The sequence below is a fragment of the Triticum urartu genome, chromosome 6, assembly GCF_003073215.2.
Source record: "Triticum urartu cultivar G1812 chromosome 6, Tu2.1, whole genome shotgun sequence".
Classification (NCBI taxonomy): Eukaryota; Viridiplantae; Streptophyta; class Magnoliopsida; order Poales; family Poaceae; genus Triticum; species Triticum urartu.
In genome coordinates this window covers 11831167-11850021 of record NC_053027.1, presented here as the reverse complement: position 1 = coordinate 11850021, position 18855 = coordinate 11831167, and the positions used below count along the sequence as shown (strand labels likewise).

The window sequence follows — 18855 nt, the reverse complement described above, 5'->3', positions numbered from 1 at the left end:
CTGGACAAAGTCAGGGGAGCTCTGACTTCAATTTCTGTTAGGGATCTTGTTGCGCGGTGCTTTCAAATCGATTCAAGAGTTCAACGACGACGACCGTGGCTCAAGATGTTGGCCCTTAGGGGCACATGCACAAAGACTTGCCAACTATTATCAACATCAGATCATTCTGGCAGGAGTAATGACTGTTTGGTGGTTCAGGGACCTCGATGTAATTTTCATTATGTTTAAGATGTTTCGTACTTCTGACGAACTTTTATAGTAGATCTGGATCTTTTTTGAAAAAGAAAATCTTTGAAAGAAAAACGTTTGATACCTAGTTTGAATTTGAACCAACTGATTAGCATCGAAGCCTCCAAAAACAATCGCATGCCCCATTAAAAAACACTCCATCTAAAGTGTAGTATTCCATTAAACTCCTGCTGGACAATACATTCCTGCATGCTTTTCACTTTTGAAAAATGATACGAGTAGCACGTTCCTCCTAAATGTATTTGGTATACTACCAGCACATAATCAAATCTTGTTTAATATCCACCACACTACTACTGACTAAAGCTCACATTTTTGTCCTCCTCCGGTTCTCTCCCATGCATATACATCGTACCCTTCCCTTCCCCTTCCCTCGCATCTCCCCCACACTCCAAGAAAGCAAGCAGGCCGAGCTCAGCGCCCGCGGGAAACACGCGCGGCGGCGGCATGGACGCGGCCATGGCGCTGGCCACGGTCTTCTTCTGCCTCCTGCTGCTCGCCTCAGCCGCCATCTCGCTCCTCCTCCTCCGCCTCTGCGTGGCCGCGCTCCGCCGCGCCCCCGCGCGCGCCCCATACGCCGCCGTCGACCCGGAGGCGGCCGCGCGGGCGGCGCCACCGCCGGTGCCGCAGCAAGAGCTGCCCCTTCCGGTTCCGGCGGCGTGGGCGAGGCCCAAGGCGCCGGAGCCCCGGCGGCTGGCGTGGCGGGAGGTGGAGGCGCTGACGGGCGGGTTCGACGAGGCGGCCGTGGTGGGCCGCGGCGGCTCGGGCGGCGCCGTGTACCTGTCGAGGATCCCCGTCGCGGCCGGCGGGCCGCCGGCCGCCGTGAAGGTGCACCGCTGGTGCGGCGGCGGCGAGCGCCGGCTCGGCGCGTTCCGGCGCGAGCTCGACCTGCTCCGCCGCGTCGGCCGCCACCCGCGCCTCGTCGCCCTCCTCGCTTACTCCGACGACCACGGTAAATACTCCCTCCTCCGACGATCCTGCACTGCACCGACGAAAAATGAAAATGAAATCAAATGCCCATCACTGCTCCTGCTGCCGCTGTAGCTTTGACTCCACGCTCCCGCCTCCATGTGGCCGAGGAAACAACACAGGGAACTTCCTCCTCCTTCAAATGAATATTTTTTTACCTTCTTACACTGCCGGTAGAAAGTGCTCCTACTTTATTATATAAGTAACTCAAATTCCTCTTCCTGTAAAGAACTCAAATTTCTCTACCTTTTATATATACTTAAACACAGTAATGGTATATTTTATCATTGTCAGGTGTGTAGAAAATACGTAGGCTGGATTGAAAATGTGGAGTAAATTGACTTGTGTTCACGAGTGATGTACCACTGCCTACCTAATGAGAAAAACAGCGCCACCCCTCACTGAAATTTTCTATCCTGCTGCTTTCTGAGCGTGATAGGTTAACGACAATGTTAGTTTTCGTCAGTCCTAAACAACATCTGCGCGCGCTTGCTTAATCACCACGCCCCTCTCTGTTCTCCTCTTTTCACCGCAACAAATTATGTAAATATGGTAAATAGTAATATTATTCACTGGTTAAATGGCTGAATTTGTTGTCGTTCTCGCAGAGGAGGGAGGCGCGCTGGTGCTGGAGTACATGCCGGGCGGCACGCTGGCGGACCGTCTCCACCACGCCGCCACGCCGCCGCTCACCTGGCGCCACCGCATGCGCGTGCTCCACGACGTGGCCGCCGCGCTGGAGCACCTCCACGACGCCATCTCCGTCGTGCACGGCGACGTGTCGGCCTCCAACGTGCTCCTCGACGGCGGCGGCCGCGCGCGGCTCTGCGACCTGGGGTCGGCCTGCGAGGGCACCTTCTCGGCGGCCGTGGCGCCGGCCCGGGGCGCGGCGGCCGTCGGCTCGCCGGGCTACGCCGACCCCTTCTTCCTCCGCACCGGCATCGTGTCCAAGAAGTCCGACGTGTACGGCTTCGGCGTGCTGCTCCTCGAGGCCCTCACCGGCTCGCCGGCCGCCGGCACGCCGGGCCCGGACGGCAGCAGCCAGTACCTCGCGGCGAGGGTGATGCCGCGCTTGAGGGCAGCCGGGGCGGCGGGGCTCGTGGACGGCAGGCTGGGCGGCGACTATGATGCTGTGGAGGCCGGCGACGTCGCGCGGGTCGCCGTGGAGTGCGTGGCGCCGCAGCCGGGGCTCCGGCCGACCATGGCGCAGGTGCGGGCCGCCGTCGCGGAGAAGGCGGCGAGGTCCCTCGCGGCGACGGACGGCGGCGAGAGCGACCTCAAGTTGCTCGACTTGTTCCGCATGGCCAGCTAGCTGACTGGAGCGCTGGACCCCATTTTTCAGAAGCTCCATTAGCTTCATCATCTTCTCCTCCTTCTCCTTCTTGTGTGTGTGTGTTTTAGACATTTAGTGGTAGAAGATGGATTGGTTTAGTGTCTAGTGCTAGAACTGAGTGGGATGTAAATATGATTCGACTTCACTTACTTCCATAAACGGGTGCAATAAAAATTCTGTCCATGCAACAATGCATAGTCCCAACATGGTACTACTATTATCAAGATGTCAGCGAATGAGAAATTCTTGTTCCAAAAATGATAGGTGCTCAATGATCATCCAATCATGGCTGCAAAGGTGAGACCAGGTCTCACAGTTAGCAGGTGAGACCCGTCCTGATGGATGACACGTGGCATTCACAAATCACAAATCATCTAATCTCTCTCCCCCCCCCCCCCCCTGATTTTAAGTAGGGGGTGGGGGATGCTTTGAGATTTGTGAATGCCACGTGTCATCCATCAGGATGGGTCTCGCGTGAGATCTGGTCTCATAGAATTCTTTTCCGTATTGGACGGCATAGATATATCATGGGATTCCATAAAAGGAATTGGATATATATAATCGTTGAAGGATCTGAAGAATGGACCAAGATCCCCAATGCATAAAAGTTGCAATCAAGATGTAGGCTAATGAGAAATTTTGGTTCCAAAAAAGACCAGTGCTCAATGATCATGCAATCATGGCTGCAGGAGCAGGTATTGGACGACATAGATATATCATGGGATTCTATAGAAGGAATTGGGTATATAATTGTTGAAGGATCTGAAGAATGGACAAAGATACCCAATGTATAAAAATTGCAATCATGGCGATAGAAGGGATTTCTATGGTTTTCGCCGAGTCCCAAGTGGTGTCCTCATGATTGGCAGGTTGCAAAATGTTTCTGGCTTCTAGACTACCACTAGCAGCAGAATTTGCTGGACCACAAGATGGAAACACAGGGCCAGAATGGAAGGTCAAGATGTTAACAAGAGAGCAAATAGCAGCACATGTACTGAATACTTGATGCCAGTTAGAAAGAGCATCAAGTGCTGGAGCTTCTGAGACACTTGGTTCAAGCATGCCTAGTGTCAAAAAGTGCTGGACACGCAACAGTCAATAATACACAATGATTACACCAACTTGAAAGTGTGATTATTGTCCGTCGAGTTGCCGTATCGTGCATGGAACAGCGTATGGGACCATATTGCTACGGGGCCGAAATTGCTGATATAGGAGAAAAGGAAAAACCACGAGCACACACGGAACAAAAAATGGTGTACCGATTTAAGGATTTACAGAAGAGATGGTTTTGTCAGCATTGTTGCTTCCAGGCATGGAGTGACACCATACTGGATTACTATCAATTATGATGCAGGCGATTCGCACCGCCCTGGCCCGGGTCCTGCCTGGGCCTCGTCCTCTTCATCTTTGCTTTGAACCTCAGTTTCAGGGCCAGAGTCTCCACCGTGTTGACGAAGTTACCAACCGCCATCACCACCAGCAAGATCCCACACACTATGACCTGGAAAGGTGGGCGACGACAAGATCACAAGAGTCACTTCAGGGGGACCGAATAATAGGCCAGACAACAACACATTTGGCAGATAACTAGTGCGTAGCCTAATCCTCATGGTCATGGAAACTCCGTATTGCAACTGTGAATACCACTGACTTAATACTTGCCTGCCATTCAGAGGTGAGCCCGTGCCACGCGGTCTGAAGAAGCAACACTCCAACATATGCTTCAAACCCCTGTAAACATGAGTGACCAAGATGAGATCCAATGGTGCAGACCTAGAAAGAATATAATGGCCTACTAGCCATCTTGTTGCTTCTATTCTCACTTCGACTGAACAGTAAGGTGAAGACACACGTAACTGAAGTATCAAGAACCAAACAACATGACCACCAAGAATTGGTCATCTACCGACCACTAATTAGTTTCCCCAAGGCCCTGCTTAGTTGCCATAGTATGGGAAAACTAAGAGCTAACATGTTTTATGGGCTCGCCTGACACCTACCTGTAATACAAAGAGAACAGGATATAGTAGCAATAGCTGCCCTTCCACACCAGCTGTTTCTCCAGCGACGACATCCATTCTTTTAGCCTGCAAGTAGTCAATGACAACAGAGTAAATCAAAATGAGACAAAGAAAATACTACTCTTACTGGTAAGAAAAAGTCACAGTGGGTAACGTATAATTATGAGAACATCTATTTAACAGTCCATCAAGTTTACAAAAAAGTGTTTGCACATAAGATTTATTTTAGGGAAGGTCACAACTCTTATATTTATTTATTTGTGCAAATGCTGTCTCCAACTCCTAGCTAAACAACAAGCGATCTGAATTGCTTTTCACAAGCACCAACTATAGATCTCCATGAATATACTTTGATTATATGCAGGATCATCTACAGTTGATACTGATCAGAATCTTATTTAATAATATATTAGTTACTTTTTTAATACTCAAGTTGCAAAGTTCTAATATTAAATGAGCAAAGGGCACATATCGATCTATTTGTTAAATCAAAGAAAGGCCTCACCTTTCCCAGAGCAATTCGGGTGCGTAATCTTTGACGCTGGTACCTATTCTGGAGATGCATTGCAATTCCTTGCATGATTGCCCAACGCAAGAAAAGCTGTACCCCTCTCTGCAAAAGGCCAGATTATGAGTTTATAGTCTTTAAAACTTGGGACTAATGACAAAGCAACACACCCACTTCTACAAAAAGATCAAATACCTGCTTACTCGAGCAATCAGGCTGTCCCTTTATCTCCCATGTAAGGCTAACAAGAGCCATTAGCATTGCTAAATAGTGGTGGTATATCCACCTGAAAATATAGTAGCGCATTATGATTAGATGGTCCTAATTTGGAGAAGAAATTGATTTTGCAAGATTTAGAGAACAAACTAAGCATGGCCTTGCTGCAACAAAACAAACAGATGTGTCGATGCCAGATTTGAGTGCCCAATAAAGACATTTAGTAAAAAAATGAGCACACGTGACTGGACAAGTTCCAAATTTTACTCAAGCAACACATTCTCCAGCAAAGAAATTTTGGTCCTTACCAAGGACGGATATCACTTCCATTTACAAGCAACACATTCTCCCTCAAAGCAAAACTTGTGTAGAGGAATAATAACCAAGCCTGCAAATAATGTTTTGATCAATTATGTCAGATAATGAAGTTATGAGAAGAGGAAATATAGTCAGGGTATGTGAAAGTACTCAACAAATACCTGGTACACCTGAACTGCCAATGCTGGAAGGCACCCATCCCACACCCACCATCTCAGTAAGAGGAGAGTGGATGGAAACAACAGGAACATATAGGCAGCCCTATCCTGCCAATAGAAAAGGTTAAACCATCTAGATCGTCAGGCATGGTTTAAAATTTTTGGAAGATAAAAAATGTTAGCAAGCTTACAATATTTCACTAACAAAATACAATTTGAACTGAACATGGATAGTAAACTTACAGAACCTTGAAACATAATTACCAGCATACAGTACAACATTATGTTTGTCTGTATTAACTAAGCCAACTTTATCAAATGCAAAACAGGCAGGAGATTTTCAATTTGCATGACTGTGAGCTTGAACATACAGACGTATAATCTTGATAGTTCAAATTTAGCTTACATACTTGTCAGCGGTGTCAGGGGAACAGTGACATAGGCCATATCGTTTCTATAAATGCCTAACATAAGCCAAAATTTATGCAGCACAAATAGGAACAACCATTAGAAGTTTATGTTTCGCCATGAAAATCATTAAAAGTTCAGAATGCATTACTAGAGGTCGTGAAGAATATAAACAGATAAATTTAATTTATTCACTTCATGATGCCATACCAGAAAAAGTACGCACACAATATCGAAAGGAAAAACATATGAAGATTATTACCCTATAATTGTTGTACTCGTCCTTCACTTTGAGCTTTTCCTCCTTCCTTGCCACCCGCACATTCACAGGGCCAACAAACTTCTTGAGGAACTTTCCTAAAGGTCCAGACATAGTGGGCTTCAACCACAACTCATAAAGAAACAACTAAATTTCAGCCCAGACAAAATGGGGGTCGGGGAGGAAACAAATTGCAACTGACCGTTTCCCTTGCTTGGGAGAAACGCAGCCACGTCGCCGTCTAAGATTGCTGCCCTGGCACGCTCCAGTTCCTCCTCGACCTGCACATATGGCAACAGAATACAAACAAGAACATGAGACAAAAAGTATATATACTACTAAGATAAGCAGTAGTAACATAACGAGAACTGGAGATGGTGATTCTTATTTAAGCAACTGAAACAATACAAATGACAACATAAAAAAATGGTATATATACAATCATTTTGTACATGCCGAAACAATACATGGAAGTACTCGCAAAACAATAAGCACATGGGAGCACTTTGGAAGATGCGTGTGGCTAGCCATAATGAGTAATAATCTCTATCTTCAGATGAACAATTCTGGGCTTAACAATCTTGGCTTCAGATGAGTAATCTCTAGCATATGGAGTAATAATCTCTAGCTTCGTGCTGCAAGGTTGGTGTTAGCCCAACTATATAATATACTGTGTCAGCTCGACAACTGGTGAAGAGGAAATCCTAGTGCTCAGGCGAGATGAAGCAGCGATTGAATCGGCAAACACACCGGGTCGAGACAAAAATCATTGGCCAGCATCCAGCAATTCGATGCGCGCGCCACAAATCCGTGCGCTCCTGGGCCAATAAGAGGCGCCACACCTTCGTACAGCAACGAATTCGGCCGGGATCACGGAGCAGATTCCGATGCAGCACACGCGGAGCCCGCATCTCTAGGCACGCGCGCGGGCGCGAGGCAGCAGCAACGCGGAGAAGGGACGCCCTGAGGACGCACGGCGCTGCCTCGAGAGCTGGCCGGAGCGAGGGCCGCGGCGCGAGGGCGGCGACGGGGATCGAATTTCGAATCAGGCAGAGAGAGGGAGAGAGACAGAGGAGGGGGGGGGGGGAGGGGGGGGCCGGGGACCTGGGGGGGGGGGGGGGGGTGGAGGGGGGCGAGGGAGCCCTGGAGGCGTCGGACGTCGGCGTCCAGCGCGACGGCGCGGCGGCGCAGCGCGTCCTCGTCGGCGGCGCGGCGCACGGCGAGGGCCGCCGCCGCGTCCCGCAGCTCCCGCGCCGCCTCGGCCGCCGCCGCCGCCTGCTCCTCCAGGCCCTGGGCCCCGTCGCCCCCGCCGTCCATTGCCGCCGACGAGGAGCAGGAGAGATGGGCGGTGGCGGTGCGGAGGAGGTTGGAGAGAGAGAGAAGCTTCCCCTTTCGCGTGGGTGACCGTGCCCGCGTGACGTGTCCGCCTCCTCCTATCTGGTCGCGCGGGGCCCACCTGGAAGGCGACAGCTGTCGGGGTCGGCGTACGTACGGGTAACCATCGTTTTTTTTTGAAGGGAGTAACCATCGTTTTTGGGTTGGCATTATCTGGCGAGCGAACGTTCGCCACAAGAGATGGCATTTGTGAACGTTCGTGTGGCAGTTTCTGCGTATTTGAGAAAACTTGGTGGCCTTTTTGCAAAACTGTCATGGCATTTCTTTAGTTTTGAGTGTGGAAAAGTCAACCAATCCGCAGCGTAGGATCAAGATCGTGGGGCGGTCTAGGAGTTTGCTAGTAGTTTCTGCCAGACGAACGTTCGCCAGTTACTATTTTCCGTCATTTTTGGCTGATAAAATAAGCTTAAAGTTGGCACGATTAGCCAAAAAGTATTGCGCTTTATACCGGACGCCCTCTCCATCCCATTATGTCACAGTCCAGACACCATCTGACAAAATGTCGCCATCCAATCAAACCTTCAGACCCGACCCATATGTGGAGCGAATTTAGGGCGGCTGACCCATATGTGGAGCGAACTTGGGGTAGCTTGGGCGCGGCTGGACGTGTACAACACGTCAAATCCGGCAGGTCGGACCCACCCCAAATCCCTTCAAATGTGACCAACCCTCGCTCAATCCGCCCTCTTCCTCTCACTTCTATCCTTGTTTAACCATCCTTTGCCTAGCTTTGCCGCCATCCCCACCCTAGCTTCGCCACCATCCCCAACCCACAACGCCACCACCGCCCCTTGTCCCTCCTGGGCTTCATTGCTTCTCGGACACATTCGCCGCCCCCCTCGCCCCTGTACGTCCTACTCCGTCGGATATACATCTCACCCGCCATGTGTTTAATAAAACTTCGGAGCTGTTTTTAGGTTCTTTTTCTCATTTGTAGGAAAAGGATGGACTCATTGGATGATGAGTTTCCTTACGAGGAGCTTGATAAATTCATTTTCAAAGAGTTCATCAATTCGTTGGATTCAGACATGATGACAAAAAAGATGCTGATTTAGTGCTGCTGATGATCATCCTTGGAGAAGTAGAGAAGGAAGAGGAGCATGTTCCCAAATTCAAGGGTTTGATGCCGGGGCAATATAACGTCGTAGGATAAAGAGACAACGAGATCACTACGACAACTACTTCAAACCCGGGCGACTATTCCATGAGTTTTTTGGGGAATCCTTTCGGATAAGGAGTCATGTGATCTTGTGCATAATGTATGTGTGAACGCATATGATACTTGCTTCACGTTGAGAAAGTATTGTTGTGGAAAATTGTTGTTCGCTTCTATGCAGAAATGCACGCTTGCTCTAATGATGCTTGCATATGGTACATCTAGAGATGTCGTTGACGGGGTCGTCTGGACGGGGAGAGCACATGCATTGAGGGAATGGAAAAATTTTCCTACACCATGGTGAAGGTGCTTTGACTTGAGTACTTGAGAGAACTAACTACGGAGGACATAGAAAGTTATTGGCAATTGCAGCAGCAGGAGGTTTCCCAGGTATGCTCAATTCAGCCGATTGCATGCTTTGGCAATGGAAGAACCACCCATCAGATTTGTGCGGGCAGTTCCAAGGTCACACTAAAGAGGCAGCCATCATACTTAAAGCAGTAGCATCAAAGGACTTGTGGATTTTACATGCTTTTTTTGGCATGCCCGATTCTCACAATGACATTAATGTGCTTCAACGATCTTTATTGTCCAAGAGCCTTTGTGCTGGGGCTCCAGCGTGCAACTACACCATCAAGTGTCAACGGACACAACTACACCATGGGATACGATCTGTCTAATGGCATCTATCGGTGGGAGGTGTTTGTGAAGACTATACCTGATCCTAAGGTAGCAAACAACGTCTCTTTGCAACAATGCAAGAATATGTTAGGAACGATGTTTGAGAGGGCATTTGGAATGCTCCTAGCTCGTTGGTTATCGTTCGTGGAGCTACAAATATGTGTTATCAAAAGACATTTGTGGCAAATCATAACTTGTTGTGTAATCTTAATTACACAACATGATTGTGGCGGATGTGGGCGAAGGAGCAGTCAGCACACATGATTTTGAGAAGACCGGAGTACATGTCCGCCTCACGAAACAAGATGCAACACATGTTGTGAACTTCCTAGAGATACATCGACAACTTTGAGATACCCAGACGCATATGCAACTACTCAGTGATCTCGTGGAGCACATGTGGATCCATACTGGAAACAATGTTTTAAATAGCAGGCTATTGCCAAATAGCGGCGGACCTCAAAATCAGCTATAGCAGAGCTATAGCGGGCTATAGCAGAGCTATAGCGGGCTATAGCAGGCTATAGCGGGCTATAGCAGGCTATAGCGGGCTATTTGTACATAGAATCATTTAGCGGCACCCTGATGAAAAGACTATATAGCGGGCTATAGCGAAGCTATACTCGGCTATTTAAAAGATTGACTGGAAATCATTGAATTTACAGTTTGAACTATGCACTCTGAATAAATTTTATGTTTTAACTATACATTATTCCAATCTAAACTATTTTTGTGTGTGTGTGTGTTTATATCAATTGTTCCACATTTTTTGTATTGTTCAGTTATCCAGGTAAATTTATTTGGATGGAATTGAGGTTTTGGAAATGAAGGGTATGGATGTCTTGTAGGACGGAGGTGTGGTTGGCTCCCGTCCGTGGACATATATGGGGTCATATTCGGCAATTCCGGTTGAAGATTCTCTAAGTTCAATAAAAAAAAATCACTGGAGATAACATTAAGTGACAACCCATTACCCATTGTATGATTATTATTTTTCTTCTCTGGACAAATGGGACGCATAAGAAAATATTATGATCAGCTCTGATAAGATGCGCACATACACATAAGTATCATGAACAGAAAGCAACTAGTACATGCGAGTGAGTGCCCCTTCATTCGCTGACAACAATTTTTCTAAAAATTTCCGTCGAGACACGTCCCTGTACAATCGTCGGGGACCCGGGATGGCCACCCTGCTCGCTCAACTGTGGATCCGCCAATAACCACACCAAAGGTTGCTTCCTATAATGGAAGGATCTTGTTCTACAATACCTTCGTAGTAACTAGACATTGCCACTTGGGATTGTTAAATGTTTTTTATTCAAATATCTTCCTGCTCATGGTCAAAGTAGGATTGATATTCCTCTTATCTTTCTGAATTTCAGTTCACTATAGATTGTGATGAAGAAAACAAGTACACCCCTCGGGGTAGTGCTACTTTTTTTTTTACTAAATCGCTGCATAAGTTTCCAGAAAGTTTCCGACAAATCATTTTGTTAGACTATTCACAATAGTGTCTCAATGAGGGCAAGTAATTTGGAAATAGATTTATACTAGAAGTGAAAGCGCGCTTTGCTGCGCCGCGTTGAATTTCAGCAACCAATTGAGTGGAGTACACAACCGTCAGGGAATTCGGAAATTTTGGACACTGTAGTATATGTGAACTCTATGAAAAGGGTGCAACTAAATTTCAGATCTGGTCTTTATTTAAAAGAAAAATACTTAAAAACCATCCATCCAGTTGTAACACTTGGCATTACAGCGATTTTCACAGTAAGCTATTACATGCATGTGTCCAATCACCGGAGATTCCATTTGCAGTAAAATTTCGATTATGCAGAACACAAAAGGACCTGATCCTATGGATTTCATTGATATTCACTGTGATTGGCCCTAAAACACAATGAGGAGCAGCAGGCGGATTCGAAGGCTTCAGTTGAGCGAGCAACAAGTTGTCCACCATGAGTGCATTAAAGCAGTATAATTATGTACACACAAACATTGGCAAGAAATGTTCCTGGAAGTATTAGCATTGGGGCATTAGCATAAGAGATAACCGAGTGAACAATTGTGTGTGTTTTGATATGTGAACATTTATTCATTTCCATATGCGTAAAATAAGGTATAAGACATAAAAAAACATCTGACTGAGAGCTCACATTTGTTACCATGGCTTGGAGGAATTTCAGAAGAAGTTCGATCTTTTGTCAGTTAACCCAACTAATAACTATGCAAAATAGCTTCAGATTGTCACAAAAGAACATGAGTTCAGCATTTTCAGAGAAGTTACAACGATCATAGAGTTCCAAGTTCAAGGATAGCATGGATTCTTCTATGAATTTGCAATATAGTTGCAACAAAATTCTGATCGATTGATTAAATATTTTTCCTTTTCCCAATCAGTCTGATGATTCACATAGGTTGTGCAACACTTGCGAAAATATATAATAAATACTTTGAGCAAATATTATAATTAGTTTTGTAACCTAATATTACATGCTTCTGTATATTATTTCAAAAACTAACTGCACAAAAGAGAGAAGTAAATAGCATTCTAAAAATCCACACACACAACTAACTAAATGCTATAAGAAGCACACACATATTGAAATTGTCAAGTGAATTAAGTAATACAAGACTAAAATGCGGAATTACTGCAATTTCTAATTCTCCATGGGATAAACAGATCTTTAGTAACAAAATACAAAGCTCAACGGGTCTTGCTACTACTACGGGTAAGGATTCAATTACGCACTGCGATCAGAAACTTTGTATTTATGCTCACATAGTGAAACCTGGTTCCCATTGTCAGTCATCCCAGAATAACCAACATAAAAGAAGAGAGAATTCCTTATTTGATCCTTTCTTAAAATTTACTTCCCTATTTAGCCCAAAATAAAAAAAGTTCCTTGTTTGACTCCTAAAGTTAATTTTGTTCCTTATTTGACATTTCGTCCATTTTAGACACTAAAGGGTTTAAGTGTGAAGTGAAAAGATCATTTCGCCCCTAGTCCATTGTGTAACTATCCTAAATGTAGTAAAAAGAGCAATCAGTTCACCCATATTTTAGGGATGTTTAATGGATGCTGCGCATATATGTGTATGCTCTAATATTTTGTTCATTAGGTAAGTCTTTGCGTGTAAAAGCATACAAAATATCCGTTGAACTTTTACTAGCATATATATCAGTACAATATTTTTTTATGAGTAAATACAGTACCATATACACTCGCAGAAAAGTACAGTGCCATATACAATATTTTGGTTAGTCTCGCCGGCCGATTAGCCCACGGCGCTGAGGCGGCCTCGGCCTTGGGCGTCTACGCACATGGCGCCATGACGTGCGGGTTGAAGAGCTCCGGCGGGGAGCGTGGCGGCGCGTATGCGTGCGTCTCCTACGAGCCTGGCGGTCTGCGTGCGTGTCTTCCCTCACGGTTGCACGGGACATGATGCTTTATCGATCGATGATAGCTAACGTACGTGGACCTTGGCTTATTGAGTCACCGTTGGGTGCAAATACGGAGTATACATGAGTGCATGCATGCAGGTCAATTACAAACTTGGCTAGTTTTGCATGCACGTATTTATGTCTTTTGGCAATTATTTCTCTTAGATCAAAGTGTAAAACTTTGATCTTTTTACAGCACTCTATTCTATACGATGAACTCTACAAATAAAGACCAATATTGAATATATTCTCTCACTCATAAATTTTCTAGCAACACATGGGACCTGCACGTCATACAGTAGTACTTTGATAGATCAAAGTTATATTGTCTCACATATATACACTCGTATTTATTTGTTTGCCGGTCCACCACGGCTTACATAAATAATTGGGTTTAGTGCGTAAAAAGATCATCAAACACTTAATCAAAATATGGTACTGTATTGATCATAGATATGCTTGTACAAATTATACGGTATTTTGTACAGCTTTTACATGTACAAATCAGATTACATGTACAACTTCGCAGTATTGTGAAGCAAGAAGCGCCCGGTCTCCTGTTTGTCATGGAGACAAAGATCGCAGCGGTGAGAGTGGAGAACTTACGGACATCGTTGGGTTTTGAGGGATGTTTTGCCGTTAACAGTGTGGGTCTCAGTGGTGGGATTGGTATGTTCTGGTCTCATGACTTTGACGTAGAGTTAAAGAGTTACAGTGCCGGCCATATTGATGTCATGGTGCGGAGGAAAGGTGATGATGGAAGAAAATGGCGAGTGACTGGTTTCTATGGAGCTCCAAGGGCTGAAGATAGACATCATAGTTGGAGATTCATGAGAACTTTGTTTGCAATCCAACATGAGGCTTGGATGTGTACTGGTGATTTTAACGAAACTTTGGTAGGATCGGAACACTTTTCACGGTCCTCACGTCCGGAATGGCAAATGCGAGCATTCCGTAAAGTTATGGATGAGTGTTCTCTAGTTGATCTTGGCTACTCTGGAACGACATATACCTGGGATAATATACAGCCAGGAGGATCAAATGTTAAAGCAAGGCTTGACAGGGCATTTGGGAATGAGGCTTTTATGAACATGTTTGAACATATCAAAGTCCGTCATATTGTTGCTACGGAATCAGACCACTGTTTTGTGTGTGCAGAGGTCCGGAAGCGCGCTAGTTCAGGGGGTCCGAGGGGACCTAAGCAATTTCGGTATGAAGATGTCTGGCAAACGCACGTCGACTATGACAAATTAATTATTGATAACTGGCAGCGAGGTGCAGGTCGTCAGGGTCTTCAAGGTGTTACTCAAGCCCTTACTGCATTGCAAGGCAATCTGGTAGTGTGGGGGGCAAAGGAGTTTGGTTCTCTCACACGCAAAGTTCGTCGGTTGCGCGATAAACTTGCACGGTTGAGGATGTCAGCAGTAGGGAGGGGACCAACAAAAGAGGAGAACACAATTACCAAACAACTAAGGTTGGCTCTCAAACAAGAGGAAATATGGGTCCGTTAGAGGTCTCGTGTGTCATGGCTTCGGGAGGGGGACAGAAACACGGGCTATTTTCTTGCCCAAGCTGCCCAGCGAAAGCGCATGAATAAGATTGAAGGACTGGAGCGGTCTGATGGCTCTGTGTGTGCAAATGGGGATGCGGATCGGGTAGAAGTTCATGCCTTCTATCAAGCATTATACACGTCCAAGGGCTTTCACCAGATGGACGAGCTACTACAAGTAGTACCTCCTCGGGTCACGGGTGCGATGAATATTGAGCTACAGAAGCCATACACCGAAGAGGAGGTCCGGCGAGCTCTTTTTCAGATGGCCCCGTCGAAGGCACCAGGAGTGGATGGTTTTACAGCTGGATTCTATCAAAGACACTGGAAAATTTTGAAAGATGATATTGTCCCGGCTGTATTGGACTTTCTGAATGGGGGTGAACTGCCATTGGGTCTAAATGACACTTCCATTACTTTGATTCCCAAGGTGAGGTTCCCTCAAAAGATCTCACAGTATCGTCCGATATCTCTATGTCCAGTTCTATACAAAATTGCCTCTAAAGCCATTGCAAATCGGGCTAGGGAGTGTCTGGATGAAATCATAGGGGAAGAACAAAGTGCTTTTGTCCCTGGACGTTTGATCACTGACAATGTTTTAATTGCGCATGAATGTGTGCATGCCATGAAGAAGAGGAAGAAGGGGGGCAAAGCGGTATGTGCAGTCAAACTTGACATGATGAAGGCATATGACAAAGTGGAATGGCATTATCTTGAGGCGATTATGTTAAGGATTGGTTTTGGGACAGAATTTGTCCGTTTGGTAATGAAGTGTGTGACTTCAGTACGTTTCTCGATGCGCGTCAACGGAGAGTTGCTGCTATTCTTCACCCCGTCGTGTGGCTTGCGACAAGGTGATCCAATTTCGCCATATCTCTTCTTGATATGTGCGGAAGGTTTTACATCCCTTTTAAATATGTATGGTGGTGCATATGTTGACAAGGGAATTCGGGTGAGCGCTCGTTCGCCTTGGATAAATCACTTGCTATTCGCAGACGATAGTCTGATCTTTATGCAGTCTAGAGCTCAATCTGCCCATCGATTGAATGAGATTCTGCGAATATATGAAGAATGTTCGGGTCAGGCAGTGAACAAGGAAAAGAGCTCAGTTTATTTCAGTCCAAATACAGCAGCTCCACTTCGACATGAGCTTAAACAAATTCTGAATATTAATGTTGAAGCGTTTACTGAACGATATCTTGGTCTACCTACGGCAGTGGGTAGGATTACAAGCGGTACTTTTGATCACATTGGGGAAAGAATCCGTAGCAAACTCCAAGGTGGATCAGAGAGGATGATATCTTGTGCCGGCAGAGAAGTGCGGTTGAAAACAATTGCTATGGCGATTCCAACTTTTAGCATGTCGTGTTTCAAGTTGACCAAGAAAGTGTGCAAAAGTTTGGTCTCATACATGGCCAAGTACTGGTGGAGCAGCTCCCTTGACCGACGCTCTATGCACTGGTTATCATGGGAGGCGCTAGCACAGCCGAAGGCAAAGGGAGGGATGGGATTCCGGGATTTGGAGATGTTTAATACTGCTCTTCTTGGCAAGCATGGATGGAGATTAATAACGAATCCCGATACTCTTTGCGCACGGGTACTAAAAGGAAAATATTATCCTTCATGCGAGTTTCTGCTGTTGGAAATATGCCCTAGAGGCAATAATAAAATGATTATTATATTTCCTTGTTCATGATAATTTTCTATTATTCATGCTTTAATTGTATTATCCGGAACTCGTAATACATGTGTGAATACATAGACCACAATGTGTCCCTAGTGAGCCTCTAGTTGACTAGCTCGTTGATCAATAGATAGTCATGGTTTCCTGGCTATGGACATGGGGATGTCATTGATAACGGGATCACATCATTAGGAGAATGATGTGATGGACAAGACCCAATCCTAAACATAGCACAAGATCGTATAGTTCGTTTGCTAGAGTTTTTCCAATGTCAAGTATCTTTTCCTTAGACCATGAGATCGTGTAACTCCCGGATACCGTAGGAGTGCTTTGGGTGTACCAAACGTCACAACGTAACTGGGTGACTATAAAGGTATACTACGGGTATCTCCGAAAGTGTCTGTTGGGTTGACACGGATCGAGACTGGGATTTGTCACTCTGTATGACGGAGAGGTATCTCTGGGCCCACTCGGTAATGCATCATCATAATCAGCTCAAAGTGACCAAGTGTCTGGTCACGGGATCATGCATTACGGCACGAGTAAATTGACTTGCCGGTAACGAGATTGAACGAGGTATTGGGATACCGACGATCGAATCTCGGGCAAGTAATGTACCGATTGACAAAGGGAATTGTATACGGGGTTGCGTGAATCCTCGACATCGTGGTTCATCCGATGAGATCATCGAGGAGTATGTGGGAGCCAACAAGGGTATCCAGATCCCGCTGTTGGTTATTGACCGGAGAGCCATCTCGGGCATGTCTACATGTCTCCCGAACCCGTAGGGTCTACACACTTAAGGTTCGGTGACGCTAGGGTTGTAGAGATATGTATATGCAGTAACCCGAAAGTTGTTCGGAGTCCCGGATGAGATCCCGGACGTCACGAGGAGTTCCGGAATGGTCCGGAGGTAAAGAATTATATATAGGAAGTGCTATTTCGGCCATCGGGACAAGTTTCGGGGTCACCGGTATTGTACCGGGACCACCGGAAGGGTCCCGGGGGTCCACCGGGTGGGGCCACCTATCCCGGAGGGCCCCATGGGCTGAAGTGGGAGGGGAACCAGCCCCTAGTGGGCTGGTGCACCCCCCTTGGGCCTTCCCCCTGTGCCTAGGGTTGGGAATCCTAGGGTGGGGGGCGCCCCACTTGCCTTGGGGGCACTCCACCCCCCTTGGCCGCCGCCCCCTTGGGAGATTGGACCTCCAGGGCCGGCGCCCCCCCTTGGGGACCCTATATATAGAGGGGGGGGGAGGGAGGGCAGCCGCACCAATGCCCCTGGCGTCTCCCTCTCCCCTCCAAAACCTCCTCCTCCTCCGTAGAGAACGGTGAAGCCCTGCTGTGGTGACTGCTGCATCCACCACCACGCCGTTGTGCTGCTGGATCTTCATCAACCTCTCCTTCCCCCTTGCTGGATCAAGAAGGAGGAGACGTCACGCTGACCGTACGTGTGTTGAACACGGAGGTGCCGTCCGTTCGGCGTTAGGATCTCCGGTGATTTGGATCACGTCGAGTACGACTTCCTCATCCCCGTTCTTTGAACGCTTCCGCGCGTGATCTACAAAGGTATATAGATGCAATCCGATTACTCGTTGCTAGATGAACTCATAGATGGATCTTGGTGAAACCGTAGGAAATTTTTGTTTTCTGCAACATTCCCCAACAGTGGTATCAGAGCCAGGTTTATGCGTAGTTCTCTTTGCACGAGTAGAACACAATTTGTTGTGGGCGTAGATGTTGTCAACTTTCTTGCCGCTACTAGTCTTATTTTGCTTCAGCGGTATTGTGGGATGAAGCGGCCCGGACCGACCTTACACGTACGCTTATGTGAGACTGGTTCCACCGACTGACATGCACTAGCTTCATAAGGTGGCTAGCGGGTGTCTGTCTCTCCCACTTTAGTTGGAGCGGATTCGATGAAAAGGGTCCTTATGAAGGGTAAATAGAAGTTGACAAATCACGTTGTGGCTTTTACGTAGGTAAGAAAACGTTCTTGCTAGAACCCTATTGCAGCCATGCAAAACTTGCAACAACAATTAGAGGACGTCTAACTTGTTTTTGCAGCAAGTGCTTTGTGATGTGATATGGCCAAAGTTGTGATGAATGATGAATGATATATATGTGATGTATGAGATCATGTTCTTGTAATAGGAATCACGACTTGCATGTCGATGAGTATGACAACCGGCAGGAGCCATAGGAGTTGTCTTTATTTTTGTATGACCTGCGTGTCATTGAGAAACGCCATGTAAATTACTTTACTTTATTGCTAAACGTGTTAGCCATAGTAGTAGAAGTAATAGTTGGCGAGCAACTTCATGGAGACACGATGATGGAGATCATGGTGTCATGCCGGTGACAAGATGATCATGGAGCCCCAAGATGGAGATCAAAGGAGCTATGTGATATTGGCCATATCATGTCACTATTATTATTTGATTGCATGTGATGTTTATCATGTTTTTGCATCTTGTTTACTTAGAATGACGGTAGTAAATAA

The 18855-nt window shown here is 46.4% G+C and overlaps 2 protein-coding genes across 3 annotated transcripts; one reads left to right on the top strand and one right to left on the bottom strand.

Moving 5' to 3' along the window:
• Nucleotides 1-422: 422 nt before the first annotated feature.
• On the top strand, nt 423-2739 carry LOC125516727 (salt tolerance receptor-like cytoplasmic kinase 1). The gene is made up of 2 exons (XM_048682059.1): nt 423-1201; nt 1827-2739. The coding sequence occupies exons 1-2, from the start codon at nt 697-699 to the stop codon at nt 2528-2530; spliced, it is 1209 nt and encodes a 402-aa protein (XP_048538016.1). The 5' UTR covers nt 423-696; the 3' UTR covers nt 2531-2739.
• A 907-nt stretch (nt 2740-3646) lies between these two features.
• Nucleotides 3647-7853, bottom strand: LOC125514275 (transmembrane protein 120 homolog). Of its 2 annotated transcripts, none has more exons than XM_048679585.1 (10): nt 7547-7853; nt 6645-6723; nt 6446-6540; nt 5779-5883; nt 5608-5687; nt 5279-5369; nt 5081-5188; nt 4555-4641; nt 4217-4285; nt 3647-4055 (listed from the first exon to the last, which is right to left on the bottom strand). In XM_048679585.1, exons 1-10 carry the CDS (start codon nt 7757-7759, stop codon nt 3894-3896), a joined length of 1089 nt encoding a protein of 362 aa, XP_048535542.1. In that variant the 5' UTR covers nt 7760-7853; the 3' UTR covers nt 3647-3893. The 2 variants fall into 2 exon arrangements, with proteins under 2 accessions (XP_048535542.1, XP_048535541.1); XM_048679584.1 differs by lacking the exon at nt 7547-7853 and adding an exon at nt 7193-7237.
• Between the last annotated feature and the right edge of the window lie 11002 nt (nt 7854-18855).